The sequence below is a fragment of the Gaeumannomyces tritici genome, assembly GCF_000145635.1.
Source record: "Gaeumannomyces tritici R3-111a-1 unplaced genomic scaffold supercont2.3, whole genome shotgun sequence".
Classification (NCBI taxonomy): Eukaryota; Fungi; Ascomycota; class Sordariomycetes; order Magnaporthales; family Magnaporthaceae; genus Gaeumannomyces; species Gaeumannomyces tritici.
In genome coordinates, this window is record NW_008804547.1 from 3,121,315 (window position 1) to 3,131,463 (window position 10,149).

General features: G+C 56.1%; 3 protein-coding genes across 3 annotated transcripts in view; 1 reads left to right on the top strand and 2 right to left on the bottom strand.

Moving 5' to 3' along the window:
* The window catches only part of GGTG_06169 (cyclopropane-fatty-acyl-phospholipid synthase), a 2,324-nt gene extending 1,498 nt beyond the window's left edge, over nucleotides 1-826 (bottom strand). The window contains exons 1-2 of the mRNA XM_009223983.1: nucleotides 475-826; nucleotides 8-368 (exon numbers count right to left, since the gene is read on the bottom strand). Of these exons, the coding sequence (XP_009222247.1) occupies nucleotides 8-368; nucleotides 475-490 (377 nt within the window). The 5' untranslated portion in view covers nucleotides 491-826. The remainder of the gene's footprint in view (nucleotides 1-7; nucleotides 369-474) is intronic.
* An 83-nt stretch (nucleotides 827-909) lies between these two features.
* On the bottom strand, nucleotides 910-5,987 carry GGTG_06170 (hypothetical protein). Its single transcript, XM_009223984.1, has 6 exons — nucleotides 5,490-5,987; nucleotides 2,459-5,338; nucleotides 2,039-2,395; nucleotides 1,904-1,949; nucleotides 1,525-1,824; nucleotides 910-1,442 (listed from the first exon to the last, which is right to left on the bottom strand). The coding sequence occupies exons 1-6, from the start codon at nucleotides 5,619-5,621 to the stop codon at nucleotides 1,156-1,158; spliced, it is 4,002 nt and encodes a 1,333-aa protein (XP_009222248.1). The 5' UTR covers nucleotides 5,622-5,987; the 3' UTR covers nucleotides 910-1,155.
* A 1,479-nt stretch (nucleotides 5,988-7,466) lies between these two features.
* Nucleotides 7,467-9,876, top strand: GGTG_06171 (nucleosome assembly protein). Its single transcript, XM_009223985.1, has 5 exons — nucleotides 7,467-7,661; nucleotides 7,744-7,823; nucleotides 8,005-8,721; nucleotides 8,786-9,102; nucleotides 9,172-9,876. Exons 1-5 carry the CDS (start codon nucleotides 7,618-7,620, stop codon nucleotides 9,220-9,222), a joined length of 1,209 nt encoding a protein of 402 aa, XP_009222249.1. The 5' UTR covers nucleotides 7,467-7,617; the 3' UTR covers nucleotides 9,223-9,876.
* The last annotated feature ends 273 nt before the right edge of the window (nucleotides 9,877-10,149 follow it).

Sequence of the window (10,149 nt, forward strand, 5' to 3'; positions counted from 1 at the left end):
GACTCACCCAAGATCCAGAATCTGCATACCATCAACCAGCCCCGCCTTCTCGACGTAGGTCCGGAGCATGGCGACCTCGGCCTGCGCGAGAGTCTCGCCGCCCTTGGGGTACAGGCAACTCGAGTACTTCATGCGCGGGCCTAGGCAGGCGGCTAGGACGCCCGTGCCGACCTCGTAGTGCTGCGCGTTGGCCGCGGCCGCCTCGACGGCGATGGCGCGCGACCGGAGGCGCGCGATGAAGCCCATCTTGCGCTCGCAGTCGGCCGCCGCCGACCCCGTGCGGAGCGACGCTAGCCGGTCCGCGAGCTGCCGCCGGATCCCCACGCGGATCACGGCGTGCGGGAGGTAGCCGCCGTCCAGGATCCAGTCTGGCCGGGTTGTTGGGTGTCCGGTCAGCAATGGATATATGGTGGTAGGGCGTGTTGGCTATTGGCCGAAAGAAAAGCACCATCAAAGCCAATGAACCAGACTCACCATAATTCATCTCCATGTCACCAGTGTACCCGACAGCTCGTGTGCTAAAGAGTATATTGCAAGGCAGGCCTTTGTTGTCCGCTGCTGCTTGAGCTTGAGAGATTGAAGACTGCGTGGTTGGTAAACATTCGAGATGCTGGTTCCAATGCCGCTCTGTCTCGATTGTGTTTCCAATTACCGTGGCCTGCTCCAAACCCCCAGGGCAGCTTAAAGCGTACTAGACAGGCCTCGATGCATGCAGGCGCTGCGACTCATGGTTACATCATACAAAACAGCATGTAATCGGCCGACGTCCGTGTCAAGGCTCGTCCATGGCACATGTTGTCGATGTCACCGGAAAAAATGATAAGGATGGGAGATTACAATGTTGTTCCTGATGTAAGGATGTTGATGGACGGAGGAATAATTCACCAACATAATCAGACAGTTCCGGCATGCCACCTTCAATCTGCTAGGTATTCGTATGCCCGCGCCAAGAATGGCGCCACGATATATCTGTGAGAACAATGCTTTTATCGTATAGTACGCACCCGTCTGTTGTCCAATTCTATACATCTCGTACTCGGCCTATACCCTCGGCTTGTCGGGTCCGAACGGCCAGAGCCACCGAAAAAAAAAAAAAAAACATGTTAGTATGACAATGACAAGCCAGCACAGTGAAAGTGAGCCGCCACTGCCGCGTCAGAACCTCATTCGTTCCTTGATGGCCTTGTACTGCTTCTTTGTCTTCTTGGGCTTGCCCGTCGTCATTTGCTTCGCCCGCCCGATTACCTGGGCCACCCTGTTGAACACATAATGCTCTCCTACCCACGCGATGGCTAGGTAGACAAACCCAAGAGCGACGAGGGTGAGCTTGAAGTCCCAGCTGATTTTGGTGAGCTGCATCACTTTCTCAACCCAATGCGCTGGCCAGAGCACCATGTACGCAGTGATAAGCCATGCGATGGATATCGTCGCAACAAACGGCCCTAGATCGATGCCGGTGTAAGTTTACGGGACACATTTAACCACCCACCTGACTAGAATGGGTGCGACGTCGTCAACACTTACAATTCTTCAGCATGTCCTGCCGAAACGGCCGTCCAGCATTGAGGACCACGCCAGCAAGGATGTATTCGAAACACGACACAAGAAACAACGTCGTGTTTTCCGAGTTCTTGATGTTGGACTTGTTGTGATGCACCTTGGGTGGTATGAACCAAGGCTTCTCTCGTACGGTGAAAAAGGCGATGCCCTGGATGAGGATGCAGATGCACATCTGGCCCATAAGTGGTGTCAAGACCTTTCGAGAGACCAGATCGGCCGTGGGTCTCTTGCTGCACAGTTGAGGATATGGTCCAGCCCAGCTCACTATATAAAGTTAGCCATCATCAAATACGTGCCTTTTCTTCTTTTGCATCTGGAGCAACGCCCATGATATAGTACTTACTGAAAACAGCGATAGGCAAAATGAGAGCGAGATCGATATACAGGAACTGTTGTAACGAATGTGTCAACTAGCCCTCCCGCTTCTTGGGTCGCGTCTTCTCCGCTTCCTAATAATAGCGGTGAGAATTGGACATACCTGGAAATCCCCAAGATTCGAAGCCGATGCATACAAAAAGCTGACCGATGTAAACTGGATGGCCGAGTACAGACTCATGTACTTGAAGCAACTAAAGCTTGTCACAAGCGAGGCGCGTCCTTCTCTGATAACTTCGGGCACGCATCTGATGTCAAAGACCCTCGATGTGAACGGCGCAGCTACAGAGGCCTCGGCCTCGGAGAGCGAGATGCCGACGTCTGCAGCCTTAAGAGCACCACAGTCGTTGGCGCCGTCGCCGCAGAAGCCGCAGCAGTAGTCTATACTCTGAAGCTTCTCAACAAGCTCGTGCTTCTCGTCAGGCGACATTCGGGCAAACACCTTGCCGCAAACGAGCATCTATAAAGCCGTCAGTTTTATTTGTCAATGGGTTCGTAGGAGCTTGCACTTCCTGTAACCTACCCGGTGGAGGAATTCGGGGCGAGCATAGTCCACAACCCAGCGGAATACGTCGCCGCTCACCGCGATCGAATATTCCCGCATGTTTGCAATCTCGTAGGGGTTGGAGGCGTCTGCGTCAGGTGGTGGAGGCAGGGGCAGCAGTGTCTGATCATCCAGCCGATAGAGGTGGTTGTCGATGCTTTCCCACGCGAGTTGAGAGTTCGGATCCCTGGAGTGACCTTCTACAAACCTTGGGACGAAGCAGGGCGCCGTCTTGTGAATGAGGTTACACTCCCTTGCCACGCTGATGGCCGTCAATATGTTGTCCCCGGTCACCATAACGGTCGCTATCTGCGACTCCCGCAGCTCGTCAAGAACGGCCGTCGTGGTCGGCTTGAGTTTGTTCTCGAAGATTATGAAACCCGAAAAATCGAGTCCCGATTCGACTTCGTCGCGCCTCATCTTCTGTGCCTTGACCCAGTTGAGCTTTTTGATGTGCTTGGTTGCGCACCCAATCACGCGGTAACCCTTGTGAGTGTAGTACGAGAGGAGCTCATCATAATCCGTCGGGAAGCTCTCAGGCCTGCAGATATCCTTCATGCACTCTGGCGCTCCTTTGACGTAGATGTCGCCACTTTGGTGGCCAAAAGTCTTGACGATGACACTGGCCCTGCGGAGCTGCGACACAAACTCAAAAGACTTGAGGACACCCAGCTGGAAAGCCACAAGGTTTCCACTTGCGTCCTTCCAATCCAGCGTTTGCTTCATCTCAAAAGGGGGCCGCGCAGTAGACGGAGACAGACTCCCGGGCTCCCCATCCGCCTCCTCACCCTGGCCGCCTTCATCGAAAGACCATCGTGTGAACTCGAACATTTTGAGATCTAGCGGATCGCCCACCAGCTCTCCGTCTACTGACCGAAGTGAGTGGCAGGTAGCCATTGTGAACAGGGCAGCCTTGCGGTTGTCCACATTATCCTGAGAGGCATTGGCCTTGCCAGCATTGGCCTCTGCAAGCAAACTTGGATCCGACAGGGCGGGTGAAAGCTGCTTGGTGCCATTTTTGGATATCACGACTCTGACACCCAGGATATCGAGGCCCTCCTCTGTCAGCGTGCCGGTCTTGTCAAAGCACATGATGTCGAGCTTGCCACCGACATTGACACGCTGAGGGCTGATACAGAATATCTTTTTTGCCTTGAGTCGACTGAGAGCAAAGTTTGTTCCTATCTGGAGCGTGGCCGGGAGGGCAGGCGGGACAACGATGGTGATTAGATCCAACGCGCGCACGATGATGAGGCGCCAGGCCAGACCGAGGCGGAGGAAGTTGATGAAGGAGGCTACGAAGCCCAAGAGGGCAACACAGGCCATGACGGATATGTACCGGAACGAGTCCCGGTAAAACTTGAACCCTGACGGTTTAGGGAAGAGCATGGACCGGACGAGTGACCCCTTCGTCGTGTTGAACCCAGTGCGGACCACCATGGCCAGCGCAACAGCCTCACTCTCGCCGGGAGGCCGCCTGGCACGGATCACCTTGGTGCCGCAGAAGAGGAAGTGGCGCGCCAGCTCGGGCGACAGGGTGGCAGCCGCCAGGTCAAGGTCGTGCAGCGTCTCATCCGTTGCCGGTATTTTGGACACGGGCACAGACTCGCCCGTTAGCATACTTTCGTTGACGATGCAGTCTCCGCCAAGCAGCAGGCTGTCGGCAGGAAACTGGGCTAGGTTTGGATCGCTGATCTCGTAAATGTCTCCCGGGACGAGATCTCCAGAGGCAATGTACCGCCAAAACCCATTCCTTAGGACGCGCACGTCACACTCGAACCGGGAGATCTCGCGTAGACGGCGCATGGTCGCCCGTGTTTCGACAAGAGTCGCCACGATGCTGCCAAAAGACATGACGAAGATGGCAATGGCGTAATAGTAGTATTCGTCTGCGGCCCATAGCGCCAGGCTAGCAATCTGGAAGACGTAAAAGGGGTGAAAGACCTCATCGACCAGCAGACGGAAGACGGACTTTTGCTCAATGTCTATCAGATTGGCGCCAAACACGATATCGCGGTGGCTCTTCTCCTCGCTGTCGATGCCCGAGCGGATGGTGCGCACATCGGTCCAGTTGGGGTCTTTCCAGCCGTTGCAGAGAAGGAACTTATCCCGGAGCGGCTGAAAGTAGAAGCGGATGTAGCGGTAGTCCAAAACGCGCAGCTCAGTCATGATCGGGTCAGAGTCGTCCTCGAGCGCGTAGGCCGACAGTTTCCCCAGCTGGCCGAAGACGGTCGACAGGGGCCGGCCGTAGGGGCGGCTCTTGACGTCCATGATAGTCATCTCACCCCACTGGTTTTCGATGACGACCCATTGGCACTCACGGAGCGGTGACGACCGGCCCACGACCTTCACGTACCACCGTGGCAGCCAGCGGAACAGCAGCCATCCCAGACCAAGCGTGGCGAAGCAAATCGAGACGTACGCGGCCATGCCCAGCGGGCTCGTCCGGAAACCAGCCACAACAATGGTCAGGTCTTCACTAGCCACGTAGAGCTTCTGGCTGTGGCGCCCCATGCCATACGCGCTCCCTTCGGTCATGGCGCTATCTCGGCGGAGCAGTCTCGAGTTAACAGAGGAGCGCGACTGCGTCGAAGATCGGCGGTGCAACACATAGTCGTTTTGGGCAGCATCGCGCTCGAGGTCGGTCGAGTCCTCCTCGTCATCGCCTTCCGGGTGGAAGGGCATCTCGTCTAGGTCCTCGGCGTCGGCCGCGCCATCGGCCATCACATGTTCGGTCTGGAGCAGCTCTTCTTCATCTTGGTAAAAGGCGAAGCTGGTGACCGAGTCGGCGCGCGATCGGCGGTGCGCAAAGGCAGATACGCTAGTCGGAAGGCTCTCGGCCATGGGGCCGGAGTAGAGCTACATGAAGGCGACGGGCCAAGCACGGCAAGGGGCATCAGTCGGCATCCAGGCGTGGCGTATGGGCGGGCGCACGTCCCATCAACGGCCACAGATGCCGGCGGGGAGGCAGTGAGCCTGTGGGGGTCTGGAAATATCCAAGCAAGCCTACCTCGTCCTGCGCCATTTCAACGTCTTCGAAGACGCTGGCGCTGCTGGGATTGGAATTGAGGCGATACAGACTGCGGCCGCCATTCTGGCGGGACGATCCCTCGCCGGCGATCGACTCCCGGTCGTGGTCCATGGTCGCGGCGCGTGCTAGCTCAAGTATACTGACTGCTCGATCCGAGTGGCCGGACGGGCGTCGGTGTTGAGGATCAATTGGGTGCGTAGGCGTGGCATGGAGGCAACCGCGCCAAGAGGGATACGGACGGACGCTCTTGCCAGAGGTTAGGTGCCAGCCTACCTTGCTGCAGCAAAGAGGATTGAGACACTCTCGAGTTGAGGCGGTGCGAGGCCAGATTGCATGGACGCGTCGGTTGAGTGGTGTGAAGTCGTTGTAGTGCGAGGGCGCGGCTCAGTCCAGCTCATTACCACGTGTGGCGGCCGATGCAGCGACTCGTTTAGGCAAGACACGACAGGGCGCCTTTTTTTTTCGCAGAGGGGCGCGACTAGACTGCACCGGTATGACGTCGGTGGGTAGCCGGCGAAGGGGCCCTGGACTTTGCGGGCCCCCTGCCAGGAAGGCACAGCGCAGTCGGGTTTGATACTCCATATGTGCTCGCTGCTGACCAACGTCCTGCATGGAAGCTGCCAATGTTCGGATGGAACAATCGAAGAACTGGACTGCACCAAGGTCTGAGCACCACCTGCAAATGTTAGTGGCTCGCATATTATCTCCAGTACACCGTCAAAGCCCTCGTTTTTTTTTCTTTTTTTCAATCTGTTAGCTTTGGTCTTGATTTCTTTTTCTTTTTTTTTTAATTTACACTATAGAGCCTCCCTCCGTCTCACCTCAAGCCAGGCCCAGCTCTGGCTAGGCATTCCAATGGACTGGACCCGAACGCGCGGATCAAAACGCCCACAAACACCCTTAGTGGAGACCGGGGTGCTTGGTATCGAGGAAAGTCCAGAGTCCAATCTCGTCTCGCCATCACTGATCCTGGCTGCTCACCGTATCAAGCTGCCACCACTGTCCATGCCAACCGCCAGCCAGGCAGAGATCTCAGGCGGTGTCGACGCTCCGTCGTTTGATAGGTTGTCCACCAGCGGTTGCGCACGTAGGTCCAGCCAAGTCATGAGCAGCATCAAGATGGTCTGCCATCGGGGACAGCAGCCGACCCCCACCTTTGGACGACGGAACGCGCATGAGTTGGGTTGAGTCATGATTCGACGAGCTTTGCGCGTTGTCCAGGGGCCCAGAACCGCTGGAGAGCGGCTACGCTTTCGCCTCCGCCATTCCGACGATGCCGCCATGCTGGAGGCCACACGCAAAACGTCCCGAACTCCACTGCAAATTGTGCACCCTCACCGCTAAACGCCGTCGGCCGAGTGGTCTCGTTTGGCGGACATGCATCGGCGGCCATGGCCCACATCTGCCCATGGGCAGATCCCGGCACTGGAGACAAGGGAAAGAGGGGACGAAGAAAAAAAAAGTTGGGTCATGATGACAGAGGCAAAGCTCGGCGCCAGACATATTGAGGACGAGTCGTGATCTTTAGAGGCCGCGCCGATCTAGGAGCGGCGCAAGGTAGACTGGCTGCCTGCCTATGCAAAACTGCAGGAATGAATACATTTGCACGGTTCAGTTGTGGCGATTTTTTTGTGTAATTTTCATCGGACGGTGACCATAACGAGGCAAGAAAAAAATTCGTCAGGAAAAAAACAAAGCACTTCCGGCTGACATCCATCAATTGATCGAGCGAGCAAACAAAACCGACTTGTTGCACTGACCAATCCGGTGCAGCCAGTGGCTGTTCAGGCCCCCGTCGTCTCAACAGAAGCTGGCGCTGCGGTCACAAAGTTGGGTCGGGTCGCTAGGCCGAATCGAAATTTCCCAATCAACAATCATAGGGCGGTATCTGCTGCAACCCCGCCATTCCCACTTTCACCACTTCATCTTTTTCCTCCCGAAAAGAACAAACCCAACAACCTTCTCTCCCACAAACCCACGTCGGCACCCTCATTCGTTCGTTCTGCTGCTTGATATAACCAGAGTCTTCTGCAAATCGCACTGCCCGGAACAGAGCACCTCGACCAGAACATTCAGCCATCCCGTCGGTCGTGCCCAGCTAGCAGCCATGGCCGAGCCGATCCCCAACAAGCGTGCCGACCCGGTCGCGCCGTGAGTATTCGCCCTTATCTTGGCCTCTGGCCTATTGTCGCGATTCCTGCCCGCTGACGGCCTGCTGTGTAACAAACAACAGTACTCCCCAGAACACCCCTTTGAACACCGCGCCCATCACCTCGCACGCCCAACAGCCAAATGTTGCCAGCATCAAGGAAGGTTCGTTCATTCTCGGTTGATACCCGGTCTCAAAGCCTGGTTCTGCCTCCCACTCGGTCTTTGGTAGATCTTTTCTCCCGGGAGGCCTGGGCTCTACTGAGCTCAACTGGGCCGGCCTCGGCCTCCCTTTCATTGCCTCTGTGCCCGTCTCGTCACTTACACGGTTTTGACCCACCTGCAGAGGAGCTCACTGCCGCCTCCATCTTCGCCCAAAACCCCAAGCTTGTTGAGATGATCCAGGGCCGCCTCGGCGGGCTCATTGGCCGATCCTCAGGCTACATCGAGTCGCTGCCACCGCAGATCAAGCGCCGCGTCGCCGGCCTCAAGGGAATCCAGAAGGACCACTCCAAGCTCGAGGCCGAGTTCCAGGAGGAGGTTCTCCAGCTCGAGAAGAAGTACTTCGCCAAGTTCACCCCTCTATACCAGAAGCGTGCAGCCATTATCAACGGCAAGTCTGAGCCCACGGATGCCGAGATCGAGGCCGGTGAGCAGGATGAGGATGAGGTGAAGGAGGAGAAGCCCGCGGCCGAGAAGTCGGCCGATGCTGGCGCCAGCTCGGCCGATTCGAACGTCGCCGGTATCCCGGAGTTTTGGCTCTCAGCCATGAAGAACCAGATCTCGCTCGCCGAGATGATCACGGACCGCGATGAGCAGGCCCTCAAGCACATCACCGACATCCGGATGGAGTACCTCGACAAGCCTGGTTTCCGTCTCATCTTTGAGTTTGAGGAGAACGAGTTTTTCACAAACAAGACCATCTCCAAGACTTACTTCTACCAGAACGAGTCCGGTTACGGCGGCGATTTCATCTACGACCATGCTGAGGGCGACAAGATCGACTGGAAGGCGGACAAGGACCTGACTGTTCGCATCGAGTCCAAGAAGCAGCGCAACAAGAGTAAGCCATAGCACGCATGATTTCAACTAGGCACAGATTCCCGCTAACCCCTTCGCCTTTATAGACACCAAGCAAACACGCACCGTCAAGAAGATTGTGCCCACCGAGTCCTTCTTCAACTTCTTCTCTCCCCCTAAGGCCCCTACCGAGGACGATGACGATGCGACCTCGGATATTGAGGACCGCCTTGAGCTTGACTACCAGCTTGGCGAGGACATCAAGGAGAAGCTCATCCCAAGGGCTATCGATTGGTTCACCGGCGAGGCACTTGCCTATGAGCAGATGGAGGAGGAGGACCTTGAGGATGAGTTCGACGAGGATGACGACGAGGATGATATGAGCGAAGACCACGACGATGAGGACGAGTCGGACGATGATGACGTAGGTTTCATGGCGCACCGTTTCTCACTCTTGTGTACTAATCGACGGCTAACCTCTCGCCAACTACAGGACGATGGCTCCAAGCCGAAACAGGAGGCCGCTGAGTGCAAGCAGAGCTAAAGTGGCTGCCTTGCCATCCATTGACGGCAATCCCCTTTGGCAAGAGCTGTTCCCCGCGGTAACCGGCATCAACCTCGACTGTTGCGTGGGTAGTCAACGCAGAAAACAAGCCCCCTTTTTATGTGGATGTATAGCTTGAGCATGGGTTTCCCCGATAGACCGTAATTTTTCACACCCCAAAGAACCCCCCAAAAAAAAGAGCAAAAAGTCAAAACCCTGTGGTTTCGCCGCCTGGCCAGAGGCGTTCCCCATCCCCCTCCCGTTTCCTCTCTACTTTGGCACACATGGCTTCTCCTGACTTGGGACCTGGTATTGGCCCTGTACGATGTTTTCGATGTGTTTGGCTTTTCCGAGTTACACTCTTCCCCTTGAACAACACGTTGACGAGAATACACAGAGGGTTGTTTGGGTTGAGGGCGGTGCCGAGTTGGGCTATCGCCATCGTGTGTTGTTGTTCAAACCGGCATTATACACACTAGCTGAACCTCACCCGCAGACTTCATCATTGTGTTTTGAGCCATCGCTTAGCTCGCCGCTATCATTGCCATGGATGAAAGCTAGGTAGATAAGAAAGCACACTGAGCATGTGAATATCTGACGTTTCCCTGGGGCTGCACGTTGATGAGCGCGACTAGTCAGGGCTGCTAGTGGAGCAAAAAAAAAATGGATCGAGAGCCAGAGAGAGCGCTAACGGGCATGGCCAGCCGTCCCTGGGAAAGGACCGAAAACAAGAATCCCCGGCGCCCCTGCGGGAGTGGGGCGAAAATCGGCCGGAGATGCCCGCTTCATTGACTCCGTACCCGCACATCTCTCAAGTGCCGGCTGGCCGACCCGAGGATTAACGGATAGACTGGGAGACAAGATGCTGGTTAAGCGTTTTTTTTTTTTTTTTTTGGGGGGTTTTTTGGGGGGTGGGGGGTCGGGGGT

What these genes read in the sequence shown, in the direction of transcription:
- GGTG_06170 (XM_009223984.1), bottom strand. Translation starts at nt 5,621, where the DNA reads ATGGACCACGACCGGGAGTCGATCGCCGGCGAGGGATCGTCCCGCCAG. An exon ending in CGAATCTTGGGGATTTCCAG is followed by an intron (nt 1,950 to 2,038) that starts GTATGTCCAATT and finishes TCGTTACAACAG; the next exon opens with TTCCTGTATATCGATCTCGC. An exon ending in TTTGCCTATCGCTGTTTTCA is followed by an intron (nt 1,825 to 1,903) that starts GTAAGTACTATA and finishes AACTTTATATAG; the next exon opens with TGAGCTGGGCTGGACCATAT.
- GGTG_06171 (XM_009223985.1), top strand. Translation starts at nt 7,618, where the DNA reads ATGGCCGAGCCGATCCCCAACAAGCGTGCCGACCCGGTCGCGCC. An exon ending in CGTGCCGACCCGGTCGCGCC is followed by an intron (nt 7,662 to 7,743) that starts GTGAGTATTCGC and finishes AACAAACAACAG; the next exon opens with TACTCCCCAGAACACCCCTT. An exon ending in ACGAGTCGGACGATGATGAC is followed by an intron (nt 9,103 to 9,171) that starts GTAGGTTTCATG and finishes CGCCAACTACAG; the next exon opens with GACGATGGCTCCAAGCCGAA.